General features: G+C 40.9%; 1 protein-coding gene across 5 annotated transcripts in view; it reads right to left on the bottom strand.

The window, feature by feature from the left end:
• The window catches only part of LOC144770555 (protein lin-7 homolog B), a 493355-nt gene that overhangs the window by 82727 nt on the left and 390294 nt on the right, over nucleotides 1–20334 (bottom strand). For 3 of the 5 annotated variants that reach the window (XM_078655164.1, XM_078655167.1, XM_078655168.1), the window contains one exon: nucleotides 1058–1176. In XM_078655164.1, coding sequence (XP_078511290.1) covers nucleotides 1058–1176 — 119 coding nt within the window. Of the gene's footprint in view, nucleotides 1–1057; nucleotides 1177–17858; nucleotides 17922–20334 lie in introns of all 5 variants that reach the window. The other 2 variants (XM_078655165.1, XM_078655166.1) reach the window with 1 other exon arrangement.

Raw genomic sequence — 20334 nt, 5'->3', positions numbered from 1 at the left:
TTTTATATACTATCCCTATGCCACCCCCAACTTGATTTTCTCTATCTTTCCTTGCTATAGCATAGTTAGGGGGGAGGGTTGAAGCAATATCTGGCCCTGAACTAGCATTCAGCCATGTTTCAGTTAGAAAGAGTGCATCCGGCTGTACATCGGTTAAAAGGTTAAAAAGATCCTCTTTGTGCTTAGGCAGTGATCTACAGTTCGTACTGAGGAAATTGAACTGTTTGTTATAAGCAGTGTTCATGTCCATAGTCATGTTCAGTGCTTTCCCATTCTCCCCAGTAATGCCTAATTGCATATAGGAGGGGGAGTACTTACAGGTCGGGCAACAGGCTGTAATAGTGTCTAATAACAGTGGCTCACAGTTCACACAGCGTTGAGGTCTGAATCGAAGTAGCTCTTCACTAGAGTAACTATGAGCAGTGGGGAAATTACCACTTTTTAGTGTATGTTCCTCGAGCCTCATGCCAAGGCATGTGTCGATATCCTTTACCATTTTTTTTGCAGTGGGTTTAATTAACCAGGCAATTAAGTTATTAACTAATTTAACTAGTTACTTTAAAAATCTACCAGGTGCCGTATGACAGTACTAGAACACACTGTAACTACACACCAGCCACTTCAATCCAACTGAGATAAAAGCAACCTCACGCAGAGAATGCCAACCTAACCCATCATTACCCAGTTTAGCTCAGCCTTCCCTTTCTAACTTGATGGTGAAGTATAAATAACTGTATTCATATGATTCTGTGACAACCCCTAACAGAGTGGTCAACAGTAGCACAGCAAACAGTAAAGAAAAGAAAAATGAACACAACCACTAATTGCAAGGTGAAAATGAACATAAGGCCAAAAAGAACAGTGAAATGACATCAAGAAGACAAAGTAAGCGGCACTTTGGTATCCAATCAAGAAGACAGAGTTTGAAGGTTTACGTTGTAGTGGGATGTAGACAAAGGTAACAGGTGGGGTTTAAGGAAATGTTTTTTACGTAAAGCATACAGAGACGGCTAATATGGAGAAGACTGAATAAGACGGTGTTCGCCGGTCACCTGACCTCCCTTATAGCTGAGCAGAACTTGCTCTGCAGGACTCGCTGAAGGGCTTGCAGTTTTTGGGGGGGCACCTCTCCGCTCCGCTGCAGTCGCTCCAGCAGATCTATGGCTCGGGCAACATCTAGCAACAAAAAAAGGAGAAGGTGAATAGTCAAACTTATAGATGGCTTTTGCTCTCAACCGAATGTTATCTGACACTTCCTGGACCCCACATTATTGAATTTGGCATGCGTCTTAAAATTTGCAGAGAAAATCCCATTATTCTTTGTAGTGTGCAGTGTTCTCGTTCATCTGTGATAACGCCTTTCCTACGTTTTTTTGAATGTCCATGCCTCCCGCCTGTGAGAAATCCCCATGAAATCGAGGTGCCGTCCCACCATGCAGGATTCATCCCTTTGAATTTTACCCCATGTGTAGGTTAAGTAACCAACTCTGTATTTCGACCACCTGCTGATAGATTACTGCCATCTGAGGCTCCTAGGGATGCAAGATGCAGTAGATTACTCTAGCTGCAATAAAAGTTACAGGATGTGTTGAACACGGCTACCTCCATAGACTGCGCCGTCTTTCATCTATGCCTTGGGGACCACTTGATATAGGACACCAGGCCCAGGTGAGCCTGTAGTCTGCCTGGTGTGGGGTACAGAAGGTGGTCTAGAGATAAACAGGTCTATAATGAGGACAAGATCGAGGTTGGTGGTGTGATCCACAATATCTCCATGCTGGAACCAACACTAAAAATGACAAACATCTTTATCCTTGTGTGGGGGCCTGGGAGAAGTGATCAAAATCTCCTTAAACCTATATTAATTAGAAGAATGGAATAATCTAAAACTGATGACAAAAATAGAGACGGAAGTGACCTGCCTCAAACCAATCAGGTTTTCCATCAACCCAGGGTGGTGTTTTCCATATTGGAATCCTGGTGTGTGGACAATTATCTATAGCAGGCTTGAGCATCTTTAAGCTGTGGGTGTGATTCTAGAGAGGTTGGCAGGACACAAATGGTACCATGTAAATAAAGTAGTACATAAGCGTGATCAGTGTATAAAAGAGTAACCGAAGACCCTTCAAAGGCATGTATGACCTGTTGCTGGAAGATGACGTCTAGCAGCTAAATTGCTGACTTTGGAATCTGGAAATTGGAGTTGTAATTGCCACTTTGGCATGTTACCACTCTCTGGTGGTGGCCCTTCACAAAGTAGTAAATCCAAACATTCCTAGTAGTTCATATGAAAAACGACTCCAAATTGCAGGAATGTTACTGGGTAGGTCATATAAGACGCTGTCAGTGCTCCAATTTCCCAAATGCATGATTTTTCATAGACTAGATTTAAGCAATGGGAAATGGTGCCCGATGTATTGTGCACGTTTATTTTCTCGATGGTGAAACTAATTTTCCCAGTGGAGAAACCTCTTCTCCACATCTCCAAGTCTGGAAGATCCACCTGTTCCTCTTCCCATGCTGGAAAGAGAGTTACTTCAGTCCTTTCATGACTGGATGGGCCTGTGGGTAGGTAAAGCATTGTGAGCCTAACCTCACCTTGTTCTCCTCACTTGCATGGGAGATGCTATTGCAGACTTCTTAATTCTGGCAATCGCAAATGAAGGCATTTTCACCCATTAACGTATGTTTATGTTCGAAAGTGCCTTTGAAAACTGCCCTATTGTTTGTTTCTGACCCAAAATATATCTCCCTCCAACTATCGTATGTTAAATTGAATGTGCCTAAGTAATGTCAATACGTGTAAAAAAACAAACACTTGATGTACACAATTCCAAGTCAACTGCAAACTCCCGATATGCAGCGGTCTACTGATCCCAAGTTAGGTTTGTGCTATATGATAACCAATACTTACTAAGGTGCATCAGTTCATGAATGAATTAATCAATGAATTGTTATTAATGTTTAAACAACGTCTTTAAAACATACAGTCCTTAAAAACAATAAAAAAATTATATAATTACACCATATAAATACCAATTCATCATAATACACTAAAAGCTCTGAACCCCTACTATTTAAACTATAAGACACTAATCCAAACCATTTTTAAGAAACTTGGCTAGTACACAAGTCACATTAAAAAATTCCATCCTTAAGAGAAGTTCTAGTATATCATTCCGACAATTGATGTTATATTTTTTTAAAAGAGGTTTTAAAATCAAGCAGCGTGGTCTATAAAAATGACAAAAATCAATTAGAACATGAATGTTAAGGTTATGATACGGCAGCCCACATGTACAGTTATTCTCTTGATCTAAAATGGCTTTGAATTTTTCAGCTCTTACATAACGCATATTTAATCCTGCATGGAACATTAATAGTAATAATCGTAACCGGGCATTCAGTAATGCTGATAGATGCTAGAATACGTTAATATTTTCCCATGAATCTAACATGTATTGTGCGGAAGGTTTGTTCCTTACGTATTTCAGGTTCGCCAATCTAGATTGTTTTTTACAGGCTAATTTAATTCTGCTTTAGGGATTGGGGCGTCAGCTCTTTTTAAGTCTAGTTTTAAGGTTCCTCCAATGTCTTCCAAACTATTCTTTACCTTCCTTGCCCACTGTAGTTCACTTCTTTCTTTTTAAGTGGCACAGCAGGCTGATATCTTCTGGGTATTTGGGACCAATAATTTATCCCAAAATCGTAGAATTAATTTATTAGGCTAGGAAGTACCAGGCTTGCAACATTGCTTTTAATTTTATTGCCTGGGGCATTGCACCTGGAGGGAGGACCAACAATTTTTTCAGACATTTATTTTCACACCTGTCCCAGCTTCCCTCCGTACTAATGGCTAACAGCTCGCCCCCGTAGAGACATTGCATAGGGACCATTGCGTTATAAGCGGTTAAGAGGGGTGACCAGAAGGAGCCGCCATAAGTCTTTTTAAAGCGGACAAGTCCCCCTGTCATAGCTAATGCCCTTGACTCCACTGATTCTTTATGTAAGGTGCAACTCAACTGGTTGGTAAATGTCATGCCCAGATACGTATAGGAGGACACAACTTCAACTCTACTGTTGCCTAGCTACCAATTATACAATTTACTTTTTTTCCCAAACATAATTATCTATGTTTTTTCCATGTCTATCTTCAATATGTTAGCCTCACAATAATGATTAAACTTTTTTAACTTCCTCTGAAGGCCTACTCCAGAATTGCCACATCATCTGCATAAAGTACACATGACACATGTTTTCCTCCCATTTTAGGGGAGAACGAATGTGTTGCTGCCAACTCTCCTGGTAGATCAGCTAAAAATAGGGAGAACAATGTGGAAGCAAGGACACAGCCCTGCCTTAATTCATTTCTCAGAGAGAGCCCCAGCTAAGTCAAGTTCTACTTGGGCCCAGTTCCCAGTATGCAATTCCTGCAGAATTTCAATTAATGGACAGGGAATGCCCAATCGCCCAAAGTATTCTACGATCGAGCAAATCGAACGCTGAAATAAAATCAATAAAGCAACAGAAAAGATTCCCTGTTGTTTCTTTTGCCTTCTTCCCCAAAGCCCATAAACGGAAGCAGTGATCTATTGTGGAATGTCCGGCTTTAAAGCCTCCCTGCTCCATTGGGATAATACTATTTCTGTCTATCCAGTTCTTTAAAGCCCTTAGTATTACTTTGGATTACAGCTTTGCGCCCACATCCAACAGATTTATTAACCGGTAATTCCCTGGGTCTTCCTAAGCACCTTTTTTATGTATAGGTTTAATTATTGCACTCAGAGGAAATATCCCGGTCTTCGTTATGTGGATAAAAACTTTGGAAAAGAATCCAGCCCACCACAAATAATTTGACTTAATTATAATGGAAGTTATCAAAGTATCAATTGATTGAATAGAGAATGACTCCAAGGCCTCCATACCCACAGTTGGCCAGTCCTTCTTCACCACTGTCCCACTTGGCTTATAAATATTGGTTAAAAAGTGTACCCAATCTGCTTCTGGCACCATACATCTAGCTGGAGGGACATCCGTACCACAACCCTTCTGAACCAATTTCCAGAATTTTCTCATATCCTTTTCCTGAAGCTTCTTGATCATCACATCTCAGTTCAACTCAAATAAAGCCCACTTCTTCCTCCTCACCAGAGCTTCATATTCCCTTTTCTTGCAACAGTAGATTTCAACTAGGTTTGCTTGATCATTTGATTACCCTTCCTATTTTCCTAAACTCCTTCTGGCTACAGCCCATTCTTTGTCAAACCATTGATTTAAGTTTGGCACAGCTGATCCTTTTCCCCCCTCTTATAACATACCCTTGCTACTGGTATCAATCTCTTTATTACCTCTGCAATCTTAGTTTCATACCAAGCACCGTTTGGCTCTCCCATGGCCATATCCTGGATCATATCATTGATTAATTGATCCTGCATTAACTGCTCAATATATCTCCCATCAATTCTTGTAGTTAAACGTTTGGGGTACTCTAGAGCCATTGGAATAGCTTGATTTCTCACTAATGTGGCTATCGCTATGTCTAATTTTAGACCCCAATGATCGTTTCCCTTTAGTCTTAGTACCATAAATTCCCTGCAGAGATTAAAATACCTTGCCTGTATGAATATGTAGTCAATGGGGCACTGTTGTTTCCCATATAGAAAAGTTTGGACTGCTGGGTCACCCTCTTTGAAACGGCCATTGAGGCATACAAGCCCTAGTTCTGCCAAAAAGTTCACCTTGTTCCTATCAAGCTTCGACTGAACACATTTTGGAAAATTTGTGGTGGTGATACTATAACACTCTAGCATATCTGGGATTGCAGAGTCAGCCTTCCTTGGATCTAAATGCAGATTGAAATCCCCTAATAACAGAATCGGATATTCCCCCTGGAGCTCTATTAGATTTACCAGATCTCTCTTGAACATTTCCCATTCTTATTTCCTAGAGTTTTTCTGATTTATGTAGACATTCACGACAATCAGTTTATTTTGTTGCAGGCCCCCCGCATAGTGATCCAGTAGGCATGCCAAGACACAATCACTACTTGTTTCCATTTCCTTTGCCCCCTTACTAGATTTAGTAGATACCAGAGTCATTAGGCCTCCTTTCGCCCTCCCTGTACCAAACTTGGTTCCATCTTTCTGAAAATTCATGAAACCATTTTGATGAAAATACTCACCTCCCAGTCATGTCTCCTGGAAGTAAATTATATCATTCCCCTCCCAAAACTCTGCAAGATCAACTGTTCTTAAAAAATTATTTAGTCAATGTCCATTCCAGGAGACAACCCCCAAGCCGGCGGATGTATTTATTTTTTATTTATTGGATTTGTAAGGCGCTCAGCTACCCAAAAAGGGTTTCCCGGCGCCATAGCGGACGTGGAGCAACAATCTCAGGCAGTCCGTTGGAATTATTGATCAAAAAGCCAGGTCTTAAGAGTTCGGCAAAAGTGAGAGTAGTCAGTTTCTTTACGAATGTTAGTAGGCAAAGCATTCCAGAGAGAAGGGCCAAGGTAAGAAAAGGATCTGCCTCCCATTCTGGAGAGTTTAACTCTGGGTACGACAAAATTGCTCATGTTTCAAGATCGTAGGTGGCGGGCGGGAAAATGGGGACGAACAAGTGCTTGGAGGTAGTGCGGGCTGTACTTGCCTTGATTTTAAACATGTAGCTCAGGGCTTTGAACTTATTCCGGTTCTCCACCCTGAGCCAGTGTAGATCGCGTAGATGTCCAGAAATGAGGGAGGCCCTGGGGATTCTGCAGAGGAGTCGGGCAGCAGAATTCTGGACTAACTGAAGTCTACGGATAACAGCTTTGTTTGAGCCTAGGTAAAGAATGTTGCCATAGTCGAGCCGCAATGTAACTAGGGCGTGGACCACTGTTTTTTTAGTGGAAACAGGCAACATACATAGTATTTTCCTGAGCCATTTCAAGATAGTAAAACAAAGCGCTGTTACTTTAACGGTTTGTTGGTTCATGGAAAGCGAGTCGTCAACAATGACGCCCAGGTTCCGAACATGGCACTAGGTATGGGGAGGTTACCCATCTCAGCCGGCCAGTGAGCAGGGCACCAGAGATCCTTCTGTTTACCCAGGATGAGGACCTCTGTCTTCTCTCTGTTAAGCTTCAGATGATTCTGAGTCATCCAGTTTGAGATATTACTGAGGCCTTGTTTAAGACAGGAGGGAGCTAGGGGGTCAGAATCGGAGAGGGAAAAGATGATCTGTGAATAATCAGCATAAGTGAAGAGAGTTAGACCAGCCTGTTCAGCAATGTCAGCTAGTGGTCTGACGTACAAGTTGAACACTAGGGGGCTGAGTATAGAGCCCTGAGGCACCCCATGTGGGGAGGCATGGATTTTTGAGCATGATAAGGCCAAAGTAATTTGGAAAGTACGGTTATTTAAGAAAGAAGTGATCCAGTCCAGGGCAGCACCACAGATGCCAGCCAATTTTAGAGTATGGATAAGTACTTCATGGGAGATGGTTTCGAAAGCTGCACTAAGGTCTAACAGAATAAGAGAGCAATACAGAGGGTTGAGGTTCCTAGGGAATCCTCTCTGGTTGGCTGCCCCACAAGCGGCAGCAGAAGATAGTGGGATGCTTCCGGGTAGGTACAGGGGGAGGGATCTAGGAGAATGGAAGGGAGGGAAGGGTGGGGGGGAGGGTGTGGGGGGAGAAAAAGAAAAGGACAAGGTAAGGTTTAAGGTGGTTAACGTTAGAAACTGTAGACAGGGAATGTTATGGCAATTAATGAGAGGTGCAGAACGTTTTGTTTTATTAAGAATTTATAATGTTGCAATTTAGGTGTTTAGCTTGGAATGTTTCGGGCTTGAATAACAAGAACAAAAGGCATATGGTGTATGAGGAACTTAAAATGTATGATCCACATTTAATTATGTTAACAGAAACGCATATTTCCTTTAAAGACAAGAAAATACTGAGTCAACTGGGATACGAGGTGGTGGTGTGCACTACTTTTAACGCTCCCATTAGGGGAGTTGCAATCTTGAAAAAAAAGCAACCATGGGGGGTAGTGATTAAAACTGCTTCGGACAATGGAGGCCGGTGGGCCATTACTCAAATGCAGGTTGAGAACCGTAAATTTGTTTTTTGTGCCATATACGGGCTAAATATTGATGACCCGCGCATCTTTGATTGGTTAAATATTGAATTGCTCTCGTGGGACGGGGAACTTATTATGATGGGGGATTATAACTGCGTGCTAAACTATGAACAGGATGTGACTAAGAGAGGTCTATTTAGACACATGCGTAAAACTAGGGCGGCGATATTAGAACTAGCTCGGATACACAATGTAAAAGATGTATGGAGGAGCTTGTATCCAGATCAACCGGGCTATACGTTTTGCTCTTCACCCCACAAACTGTATTCACGAATAGACTTGGCATGGGCATCAGATGAGGTTATTGAGGTTGGACGTATGGAGATCTTTCCAAAGGTCTCGTCGGACCACAATCCAATTTTATTGTCATTCAGTATAATACAAAGGGACCCGGATGTTAGACTGTTTACCTTTCCTAGATATATATTGGCAGATGCAGTTGTTGTCGGAACGTTGAAGGCGCATATTAAAGAATTTATTGAAATCAATTTAGGAAGTGCATCACTTTTATCAGTCTGGGACGCTTGTAAAGCCTCTTATCAGGGGGCTCGTGCAACAGTATGTATATAAACAAAACGCAGAACAAAGGAAAAAGGATAAGATTGTAATAAATGGTATTTTGCAGCTGGAAAAACAATTAGCCAACAATTTGAGAGCTGGTGGTTTGGGGGCGCAAGATATTGAACAATTAGAAACTAAATTAGTGACTGCACGCTCGACCCTTAAATGTGCTTTAAGGGAAAATAATAGTCGAAAGCTGCTTAAATATAAATTGGCACAATATGAATGTGGGGATAAGGTAGGAAAGGCCCTGGCTTACAAGGTGGCAGATGACTGAGCTACGAACTGAAGTGGAGCCTGTTTAGACCCCGTTAAGCTGCACAGCCATATCCTCAAATAAGTCCAATAAATCAAACTTACATATTTTTTCTTTCTTTATCCTTATTTTCTCCATACTTTTATCAATCCTTTTATCTGTTAATTTCTTCAATTTATTTTACTCATTTCGCTTTCTTCTCAACACTTTCTTAAACAACACAGGAGAAACGTGTTTCCACAAATCACCGTTTATTCCAGAATACCCAATGCATTTCGGGATTTCCCTTCGTCAGGGGTTTATCTGAGAGAAAAAAATGTATACTTTCAATACAACCCGACTTCTTAACATCAGTGTACAAACATTAAACGTTAAAAATATCGTCAATTAAACATTGTTCTCTTAAAATATTTTAGCAGTATACAACATTTATTGCTCATTTTCTCCTAATTTTGATATATCGCGTAGCTCATTTATAAAAAAGGAAACTGCAACTTTCTTCTGCATTTCTTGTTAATTCCCTCTATTACGACAACTTTTAAGTTAATCCAAACCCCCAGCTTCCACTATCTGCTTTCTATTCCAGTCTCAACTAAACAATTCGTCCCATGCCCTGCTTACCGTGACTCGTGTTCGTAAAACTTTTTGCCTTCATCATTCTGATCTGCTTACACATTTTATCGAACCTTGTTCCCGCCGTCTCACGGTCTAACTGCGGTTACTCCCGCACTCTTGTTACTTGCACGACTGCGCACTGTTTCTGCCATTTTTATCCTGACATCCCTTCCCCCGGTGTTCTGAATTAGTGCTCTGCCTAAGATATGGACCGAAATTCAACCCTCCCGCTATACGCCTTGTTCGTTGATACTTCAATAGGAGTCTATACACACATACACTGTGTCGAGCTTTCCTTGTAAAACTACATCACCCAGAATGCTTTCCTGAGACAGTTACCAACCCCGTACTAACACTCCTCACTACCCCGAGTTCTCTTCGTTTAAACACTATGTGATGTAACACTAAATTCTTTCAATGCCATGAACAAATAAATGCAAATGCCAAATTGATGTATCTTAATAAAAATACTCTCTAATAACCACTTGTTTGTGTCCAATTAATTCTCCAAGTCATATTGTATGTAATCTCAGACAAGTGGTTATTAGAGAGTATTTTTATTAAGATACATCAATTTGGCATTTGCATTTAGAACTCGGGGTAGTGAGGAGTGTTCGGTCCATATCTTAGGCAGAGCACTAATTCAGAACACCGGGGGAAGGGATGTCAGGATAAAAATGGCAGAAACAGTGCGCAGTCGTGCAAGTAACAAGAGTGCGGGAGTAACCGCAGTTAGACCGTGAGACGGCGGGAACAAGGTTCGATAAAATGTGTAAGCAGATCAGAATGATGAAGGCAAAAAGTTTTACGAACACGAGTCACGGTAAGCAGGGCATGGGACGAATTGTTTAGTTGAGACTGGAATAGAAAGCAGATAGTGGAAGCTGGGGGTTTGGATTAACTTAAAAGTTGTCGTAATAGAGGGAATTAACAAGAAATGCAGAAGAAAGTTGCAGTTTCCTTTTTTATAAATGAGCTACGCGATATATCAAAATTAGGAGAAAATGAGCAATAAATGTTGTATACTGCTAAAATATTTTAAGAGAACAATGTTTAATTGACGATATTTTTAACGTTTAATGTTTGTACACTGATGTTAAGAAGTCGGGTTGTATTGAAAGTATACATTTTTTTCTCTCAGATAAACCCCTGACGAAGGGAAATCCCGAAATGCATTGGGTATTCTGGAATAAACGGTGATTTGTGGAAACACGTTTCTCCTGTGTTGTTTAAGAAAGTGTTGAGAAGAAAGCGAAATGAGTAAAATAAATTGAAGAAATTAACAGATAAAAGGATTGATAAAAGTATGGAGAAAATAAGGATAAAGAAAGAAAAAATATGTAAGTTTGATTTATTGGACTTATTTGAGTATATGGCTGTGCAGCTTAACGGGGTCTAAACAGGCTCCACTTCAGTTCGTTTTCATAATTGCAGCGCAATTTGGGCGGAGCGCGGAGAGGTTTTGCACGCCGAACAAAGGTGAATAACTAATGGAAATGAACTAATCAAATATAGAATATATGAAGAAAAACAAGAATTGAAAAAAGGTGTGCATCTCACCACAACTGTTTTTGCTATAGATGACTGAGCTACAACATTAGTCAAATCCATTAAAGGCCCTAATAATATATTATATACTCAGCCAGTACAAATAATGGATCAGTTTGTAACATACTATAAAAATCTATACACTCCAGAGGGTAGCTGTACAGAATTGCAGATACAAATGTATATTAATAAAAATCTTCCAGCTCGTGAATACTTAGATCAGGAATGTGTTAATGGGCTCGAGGAAGAAGTTACGTTAAAGGAACTGCACTATGCCGTTACTTCTCTCCCCTCTAATAAGGCTGCTGGTGAGGATACTCTCCCCATAGAATTATATAAAATTTGTGCAGATGAAATCTTACCACTTTTATGCTTAGTTATTAATTTAATTGGCGTCACTGGGCAGGTACCAGAATCGTGGAATACAGCTAAAATTATGTTTTTTCTTAAGAAAAATAAATTACCAACGGAATGCGGCTCTTATCGTCCTATATCATTGATTAATGCTGACGCTAAAGCGTATTCCAAGATATTAGCTCTTCGTATGGCCCCACTTATGCCGTTGTTGGTAAATGAACAACAACATGGTTTTGTAGCTGGGAGGGACACTACTACCCATGTTAACATGGCGATTACCGCCTTTGATGTTGCAGCAACTAATCACACCCCACTCGGGATGATACTTTTAGAAGCAGAGAAGGCGTTTGACCGAGTGGGGTGGGATTACTTATGGGGGGTGATGAAACAATACGGCTTTAAAGGACGCTTTTTAAGAAGTATATAAGCTTTGTATAAAGATCCTAATGCCAAGATCAGCTATGCAGGGGCTGTCTCATCTAGATTTTCAATCTTACGGGGGACACGGCAGGGGTGCCCTCTGTCACCCCTACTCTTTGCTCTTTCCATGGAGCCGTTTATTAATGCCCTTCAAGAGCAAGTTAAAATAAAACCCATGTATCATGAAGACAAAACTTTGAAAATCACTGCTTATGCCGATGATTTAGCCATTTACACTACCAATGTGGTAGAAGCACTGGTAGGGATCTCAGAAGAAGCTAATAATTTTGGGGCTATTGCAGGTTACAAACTTAACATGAATAAAACGCAAGTTATAATGAATTACCAGTCTAATCCTCAAGTTCCAGGATATTGTCTGGCTGCGGTTTATTTAGGGGTTAAAATTTCTTCAAAGATCTCGGATATAAACTCATTAAACTATGAACCTTTATTGAAAGAAGTGGCAGCTCTTTTAAAAAAGTGGCATAAGATTCCGCTTAACCTGTTGGGACGATTGAATTTGATTAAAATGAATATCCTGCCTAAATTCTTATATCTTTTTCGTTGTATTCCTCTGCGCGTTAATAATTTGCTTTTTTAAAAGTTGGACGGCATTATTAATAGCTTTTTGTGGGGCTATAAGAAGCCTCGAAGATCGATGGCAATTCTGAAATTACCATTGGAAAAAGGGGGTCTTAACTTCCCTGATTTTAGAGCCTACTTTTTTGCTTCTTTTTTGAACCGGCTTCGTAGTCTGTTTACTAGTTATAATCAATTTTTTTTTCATCAATTTATGCTTGGCAGAGAGGCAAAACAATTTTTGGCAAAAGTGCAGGACCCGAATTATTTTAAACGTGTAAAATTTAAGACTGCACGGGATGCAGTACGTATCTGGAATATGATTATGATTAATTGTGAGACTTCTTTTTTTCACACTGACCTGTTACTTTGGGGTAATCCTGGACTTCCAGGGATTTTTAGTGATAATACTGGACGAGATTGGGCTAAATTGGTATTCTGAAACTGGGAGACTTATATGGTTCAAGTGGCTTCTTACAATTTGAAACTTTGAAACTTTTGTTCAAATTACCGGAAATGATGCGTTTTAGGTATATTCAAATAAGGGACTATTTAATTCGTAAGATGAACTTGATATCTGTAAGTAGCTCAGATTTATGGAGTTGTTTTTATTTAACAAATCGGAAATCATTAATTAGTATGGGATATAAGTGTTTAAATCAAAACAAGCTGGATGAAGCTCCTCGTTAGCAATAAAATGGACTTCCATATTAGGATTTAATGTGACAACTCAGAATATTACAGCCGCTTTAGTAAACATTAATAAAGTGACTCATTCATCTAGTCTAATGCTTCAATCGTACAGAACAATATCTCACCTATACTATACACCACTGAGAATCTCCAAATGGGCACAAAACAATCTGAGCAGTGACCGTACTAAATGCCCTAAGTGTGGGCTGGTGGCTGCAGATATTGTACATATGATCTATACATGTCCGGTATTAACGGGGTATTGGTCCGTAATAGAAAACATTTTATATAAACAAAAAGTGATTAGTTCTGCATTATCAGCAGCCTCAATTTTACTTGCTATATATCCATCTAGCACTACCAACACAGATTTGTTAAATATACTTCTGGCTAGTGCTAGATTGGTTATTGCGAGAGCTTGGATCTCCCCGAACCCTCCTCATACAATGGAATGGTGGGCGTTAGTTAATGAGATCTATACTATGGAGAGATCAATTGCAAGGAACCGGGGAATAAAAGCAACCGGGAAGTTTGTTAAAATTTGGGGCACCTTTTTAGAATAGTACATGACTACAGAAGACACTAATAGTAGTAGGCCTCAGGGAATATATCTGTGTTTTTCCATTTTGTTGTTATTGATACAGGACTATACATCATTTATCCATTTGCTATTTGTTCTGTCTTATGGCCACATTTGAAGGATGTGTAATGCAAAGAGTCTGGCGTTATTTTATTTGTATTTTGATCTGTACCATTATTTTATTTTATATTATATGTTTTGTTAAAAATGTATTTGTTGATCACCTTGCCCTGCTTGTCAATAAAGAATTAAAAAAAAAAAAAAAAGATAAGGCCGAAGTAATTTGGAAAGTACGGTTATTTAAGAAAGAAGTGATCCAGTCCAGGGCAGCACCACAGATGCCAGCCAATTTTAGAGTATGGATAAGTACTTCATGGGAGATGGTTTCGAAAGCCGCACTAAGGTCTAACAGAATAAGTGCGACTATCTGTCCGGCATCGAGGTGCTGACGTAGCCTCTGGGTGACTGCTAATAATGCTGTCTCTGTGGAGAAACCGGCACGGAAGCCTGACTGCGAAGGATGGAGAGAATTATTAGTTTCAGTGTATTGTGAGAGAATAGAGTGAACATGTCTTTCCAGAATTTTGGAGAAGACAGGCAGGAGGGAAATTGGTCTATAGTTGGCCAGAACATCAGGATCAGCGGTTGGTTTCTTCAGAAGAGGAGTGACCATTGCATTTTTCCAGAGTGACGGTACGGAGGAGTTTAGCAAAGACGCATTCAGGGTGTTGAGAATTACCAGCAGATGGGGGGGGTGTCTAATTGCTTCAGAATGGAAATAGGGAGGGGATCTCTAGGTGAGCCAGATTTGATATTACCAAAGATAGTTTTGAGTCGTTCCATATTTAATAGAGGCCAGCAGTCTAAATGGGCTGTGGGAGTAGGGGAGTTAGGGGTACACTCAGCGTTTGAGAGAGTAGAGATGACAGGTGAGGGTAAGTCACGGGTTGAAGTAGCAATGAGGGCCTGTGGTGGTCTACTTAAGTTAGATTTGGCCATTTCCAGCTGAATTTTTTCAATCTTTCCTGTGACAAACTGTGCAAGATTATCACACTGCTGATGAGTAAGGGGTAGAGGGCTTGCGACTGTTTTAGAGCCTGCCAGTTCTTTCACTATTCCAAAAAGTGTTTTGGGGCGATTGGTGGCTTCTGTAATAGTTTTGGAAACAAAGGCAGCCTTAGCCGTATTGCAGAGTTTGTGGTAATTATTTTTTGCCTTATTATATACGAGTTTCAAATCGGGAGCATATTTCTTACGCCATTTGCGTTCTAAGTCTTTGCATTTGGATTTTTCAATTTTCAGATGGTCATTGAACCAGGGTGCTGGAGGTCGATGGATGTTACGTTTTTTATGTGATAGAGGAAGACAGTGGTCTACGGCAGTGAGGAGCCAGTTCTGTGTCTTTAAAGCGAGAGCGTCGACTTGTTGATCGGCAGAAGGGGCGTCGCAGCATAGAGCATTATTAAGGGCCTCAAGGTCAGGTTCGTTCCAATTCCTATTAGGGACCTTCCGAGGAGAAAGGGGAGGAGTACCGGAGGTTGACATTGCAAGACTAAATTTTAGGAGATAATGGTCTGACCAGCCTATAGGGATAGCCGGATTACACTTAATTTCGGAAAGGCTGGAAAAATTGGGGTCCAGGAAATGACCTGCTATATGTGTGGCGCCCAAATTAAGAAGGTTGATGTTTAAGGCAGCTAAATCGGCCATGAAATTACTACATGTTGTGTTTGAGAGATCATCTAGATGTAGATTTAGGTCTCCGATAAGAGAGAAGTTTCTAGAGCTCACATGTAAAGGCGTAATGTGGCTAGGGAAGGCGGTTGCCCATGCTGTCGGGTTTCCAGGAGGTCGGTAGACAAGCACTCCAGAAAGTGTGAAGTTCGGGTTGAGTGTTAATTTAAAAAGAGCGGCTTCACAATTGGGGATATCCAAAGGGTCAAATCTGCATTGTAGCTTGTTTTTAAAAATAATGGCGATGCCACCTCCAGTTTTCAAAGTTCTGTCTTTCCGAGTGATGGCATAGTTAGATGGAAGGGCCGCTGCTATATCAGGTCCGGCGCTCTCATGTAACCACGTCTCAGTGAGAAAAAGAGCATCTGGCTTTTCATCACAGAGGAGATTAAATATATCTAGTTTGTGTTTAGGTAATGAACGACAATTCAAACTAAGAAACAAAAAGTTTTCAGCGGGGGGGACAGTCTTAGGTTTTGGTGCGGTGTCTCTAGTGGTCTTGGGGGATAAGGCTGAAAGTTTAAAAGGGAGAGATTACAGTTATAACATGTTTCATTACCAGTATGCTTGACCAAGAGTTCTACATCCTTTTCGAGGTGGGTGCCGGAGTGCCAATAGTTGTTCCGATGAGAGCACCGTTCTATTCTGGGCTATTTGTCCAGGGCTTGTGGCCCCTGGTCCCGGACATGTATCTATTCCCTAGTCTATCTCTTCCTCTCATGAGAAAGTTGACTCCCCATCAACGCTTAAATGCGCAAACCTATTGCGTACTGGGATCAAACAGAAAAATACTCTCTTTCCTGTGATAAGATAGCAACTTTTAGGTTTCAGCAGTTTATCCCCACCTGCCGTGGTGGATGGTTTATTTCTCTCCCAGTCACTAAATCTTGCTGTGCTTGGCTTAAGCCCGCATGGTTTGAAAACATTGGTAGTTTTGAACGGTAAGTTTCCACCTCCATTTCCTGCACTAATCTTAGACCTAAGTGGTTTAACTCATCACTAGCTCCTAGGAAAAGGTCAACAAACACTGGTGATGTAAAGCAAACTTTCGTTACCTCTCTCTGCTTTAGACTGAGTGAACAACATATATTCTATATCATGTGATGCTACCGCCTCCAGTGCCTTGCAGTGTGAGAATAATGACAGGATGTTTGACCTGTTATGGGGCTTCCACTTATTTACTTATTTCCACCTACAGGTCACATCCAGATACACATATGTTGTTCGTATAGGTCTACGCATAGTATAAACCTGATCTGGGAAAAGAGAAATCAAGGTAAAACACATCCCCTTCCCTTAGAAACACAATAAATAAAGAAGGTTACAACATTGCACCATAAAAGTACAAAACCAGAGAAATATGCAATGTACATATGGAGATAACTAAATACAGATCCAATAGACAGATTTACAGCATGGAGGAGAAACAAACCAGGAGCATATGATAACTTCAAATATACAAGAAGTGCAGAAGGAAGTATGAAAGAAATATGTATAGACAAATGAAAAATTACAAGAGTAAAAGAAGGAAGAATGGGAGAATTGTACACTTCCCAACAATGTTAACTAAACATAGAAATTCCACAGTGGTAACATTGTGCAGGGCTGGGAGAATGGAGGACACTAAGGAAGTGTAAATCCCTAACCACTCACCCCCTTCTGTACACCACACATGTGCAACCATAGGTTAATAAAAATTAAGAGGAAACCACACATGAACAAATTCCTAGGTGAGACAAGGATATAGGGTACACAACCCATCGCACAAAGGCATAAAAGTATAGGATAAACGACCCATTGCACAAAGGCTCATAAGTATAGAGTAAACAACCCATTGCACAAAGGCATATAAGTATAGGGTATACGACCCATCGCACAAAGGCACAAAAGTATAGGGTACACCACCCATCGCACAAAAGCACAAAAGTATAGTGTACTCGACCCATTGCACAAAGGCACAAAAGTAAAGGGGTACACGAACCATTGCACAAAGACACAAAAATATAGGCGACATGACCCATTGCGCAAAGGCACAAAAGTATAGGGTACATGACCCCTTGCACAAAGGCACAAAAGTATAGGGTACACGACCCATTGCACAAAGGCACAAAAGTATAGGGTATTCGACCCATTGACCAAAGGCACAAAAGTATGGGGTACACGACCCATTGCACAAAGATAATTCAAGGCATTCCACATCACATTCATACTGGCTGAGCAGCAGGGAAAAGTGCAATCAAGGTACAACACTATCCTAGGTATGGAATCTCTTGTGCCTGCGGGATTCTTGCCATTGTTGTGCATGATCATATGATATGACAGTTTCTCGGGCAAGCTTGATATGTGGTCACGACTGCTATGAGCTACAGTAAAACTGAAGGAAATCATACCTGTGTTAAGAGCTTTCTTTGCCATTTGCGTCAATTTTGGCGATGAGCTGATCAGGCGAGTTCCTGTGGTGGAGAGAGTGACAGGAGCAGTCAGCAGTCGTGTGACCACAGCGAATCCATATAAAGGTTGTGTTGGATATGAAGGTCATCCTGGAAGTGACACTGGTGTGCACAGGTGTCACGGGTAAAGCCATTACTGCGTTCATAAAAGCGGCAAGTAATTTTAATATCATTTAAGTCAGTGCGATAAGCACTCAAGCGTGCATCTTTCTTGCTCTTGACAGCCATCTTAAGGAAGGAGCATTCAGCCGCTCTAGCTGTTTGGCGTACTTCACACAAGGACGCGCAACATGGTGGCCACCTTTCTGGCTTCTGAGTGCACGGAGTGTGCACTCCCTGACGGCCATCTAAAGGAAGGAGCATTCACCCGCTCTAGTCATTTGGCGTACTTCACGCAAGGATGCACAACGTAGTGGCCATCTTTCTTGCTCTCGCGTAATCTGTGGCTTCAGTGCTTATTGTAACGGTGATGCGCACACCTTTTTGGGTATAAAGGGTACAACTTCCAGATTGCCCTTCAGCTACGGTGCATCCTACAGCACGGTGAGATTATGGTACACACGTAAGAGCATATTTACTAGTGTGTTCTTATATGGTGAAACGCACACCTTTTGGCTATAACATTTGAGACTTAGAGATATAAGAGCACATTTTCATGGTGACACACACAATCCTGCAACGGAAAGCGTGTACTACAACAAATATTAAACAGTGACACGCACACTTTCAACTTGGCATAAAACTTTCCTCATGTTTCTTTTGGCTTTCTTATCTCAGGTTATACAAATTGTATATGACACTCGCACACAATAAGTGTGTTTCTTGCACTATCTAGCCTGCATTTATTTACCATAATGGCAACGTCTCAGGTGGCAATTATAACACCACCGTGTTTCTTAGAACAGCAAGGTGAGTCTCCTATTACCTGGGAAGTTTGGTTGCCAGTGTTTGAAAATTACTTGGTGGCCCTTGATGGTCTTGATTTTTCTGCAGCATGCAGAAAAGCCTTACTGTTAAGTACTTTGGGGATGGAAGGGTAAAGTATTTTTCAATATTTGCCACAAGCTGTAGGTGTCAACGATCAGTCGATACGTAATGAATATAAAGAAGACAAACGACGATTGGAAATTAGATTTGAAAAGTAAGAAAATTTAGTCATGACCAGGTTTAAGTTTTGCACGCAACATCAAACCAAAGAACAGTCCATTGGCGAGTTTGTTGCTAGACTCAGAGAGCTGTCAACCAAGTATAAATTTGGTACCATGATGAGTGAGTTGGTTGGGGATCAACTAATCCTCCAGTGATTTATGAAGAAAATACAGGAAAGATTGTGGGCAGCAAAAAATCCGCCCCTAAAGGATGCTATTGATATTGCTAAGGTGGTGGAACAATCTACTTTTTACATGAAAGAAATGGAAAAGAAAAATAACATTGCAGGAAACCATGAAACATCGGAGGTTGGAGCAACGGTGAGCTATGATGGGACATCTGTTTTAGATGTAAGATCCCAACATTCTTATTGGAAAAATAATACTCAAAGTAGTAGTCAAACGTAGCAAAGTAATTAAATGTGCATTAAGTGTGGAAGCTTAAGTCACTCTAGTGAGGCAAATATTGCTGGGCTAACATCAAAGAATGTCGGAAATGTGGACGTGTAGGGCATTTTGCTAAAATGTGTAGCTCAATGGGTCAAGGGATGGTTTGTACTGTATTGCCTGATATTCCAGAGTGTGGTCAAGAATATGATAAGATTTTGTGTGTGGGAGAGAATAGTGATTGTAACAACAATAGGATCAATCGACCTAAAGCCATGTTTGAGATCGATGGGCGTAATGTACAACTAATGGTGGATTTAGGGTCGATGTACACCATTATTCCTCGGAGTTTGTTTGATGGTGAGTGGCATAACAGAGTTGTGTCCTAAAGATATTTCCCCTGTGGGTTCCAGGGTCAATCGATTGATATTTTGGGATATGTGGATGACAACGTCAAATTCAAGGATGGGAGAATTCCAGGGAAAGTGTACTTGGCAGATCAAGGTCCAACTATTTTGGGTTGGATACACCAATACGATCTGCATATCATTATGAACCCGAGGGCTCCATCACACATCACGGTGGTGGATGATGAGCCCATTGATGATATCTTGACGGGTGTGGAGCACATTTTCAGTGATGCATTGGGAGAATTAAAGGGGTATGCCCACAAGATTGAGTTGAGAGAGGAGGCCATTCCCGTACAACACACAGTTAGGAAAGTCCCAGTAGTGGCACATGATGAAGTCAAAAAACTCATTCAAGAGTTGTTAGATCAGGGTATTATAGAACCTGTGGAAGCGTCTGGGTGGATGAGATGTCTCAGATGAGATGATGATGTTTTTAAGAGAATGTGGGATTTCACAACACCGTACCTCCTT

The sequence above is a fragment of the Lissotriton helveticus genome, chromosome 7 (assembly GCF_964261635.1).
Source record: "Lissotriton helveticus chromosome 7, aLisHel1.1, whole genome shotgun sequence".
Classification (NCBI taxonomy): Eukaryota; Metazoa; Chordata; class Amphibia; order Caudata; family Salamandridae; genus Lissotriton; species Lissotriton helveticus.
The sequence above is the reverse complement of the archived record's forward strand: the minus strand, read 5'-3'. Positions and strand labels throughout refer to the sequence as shown.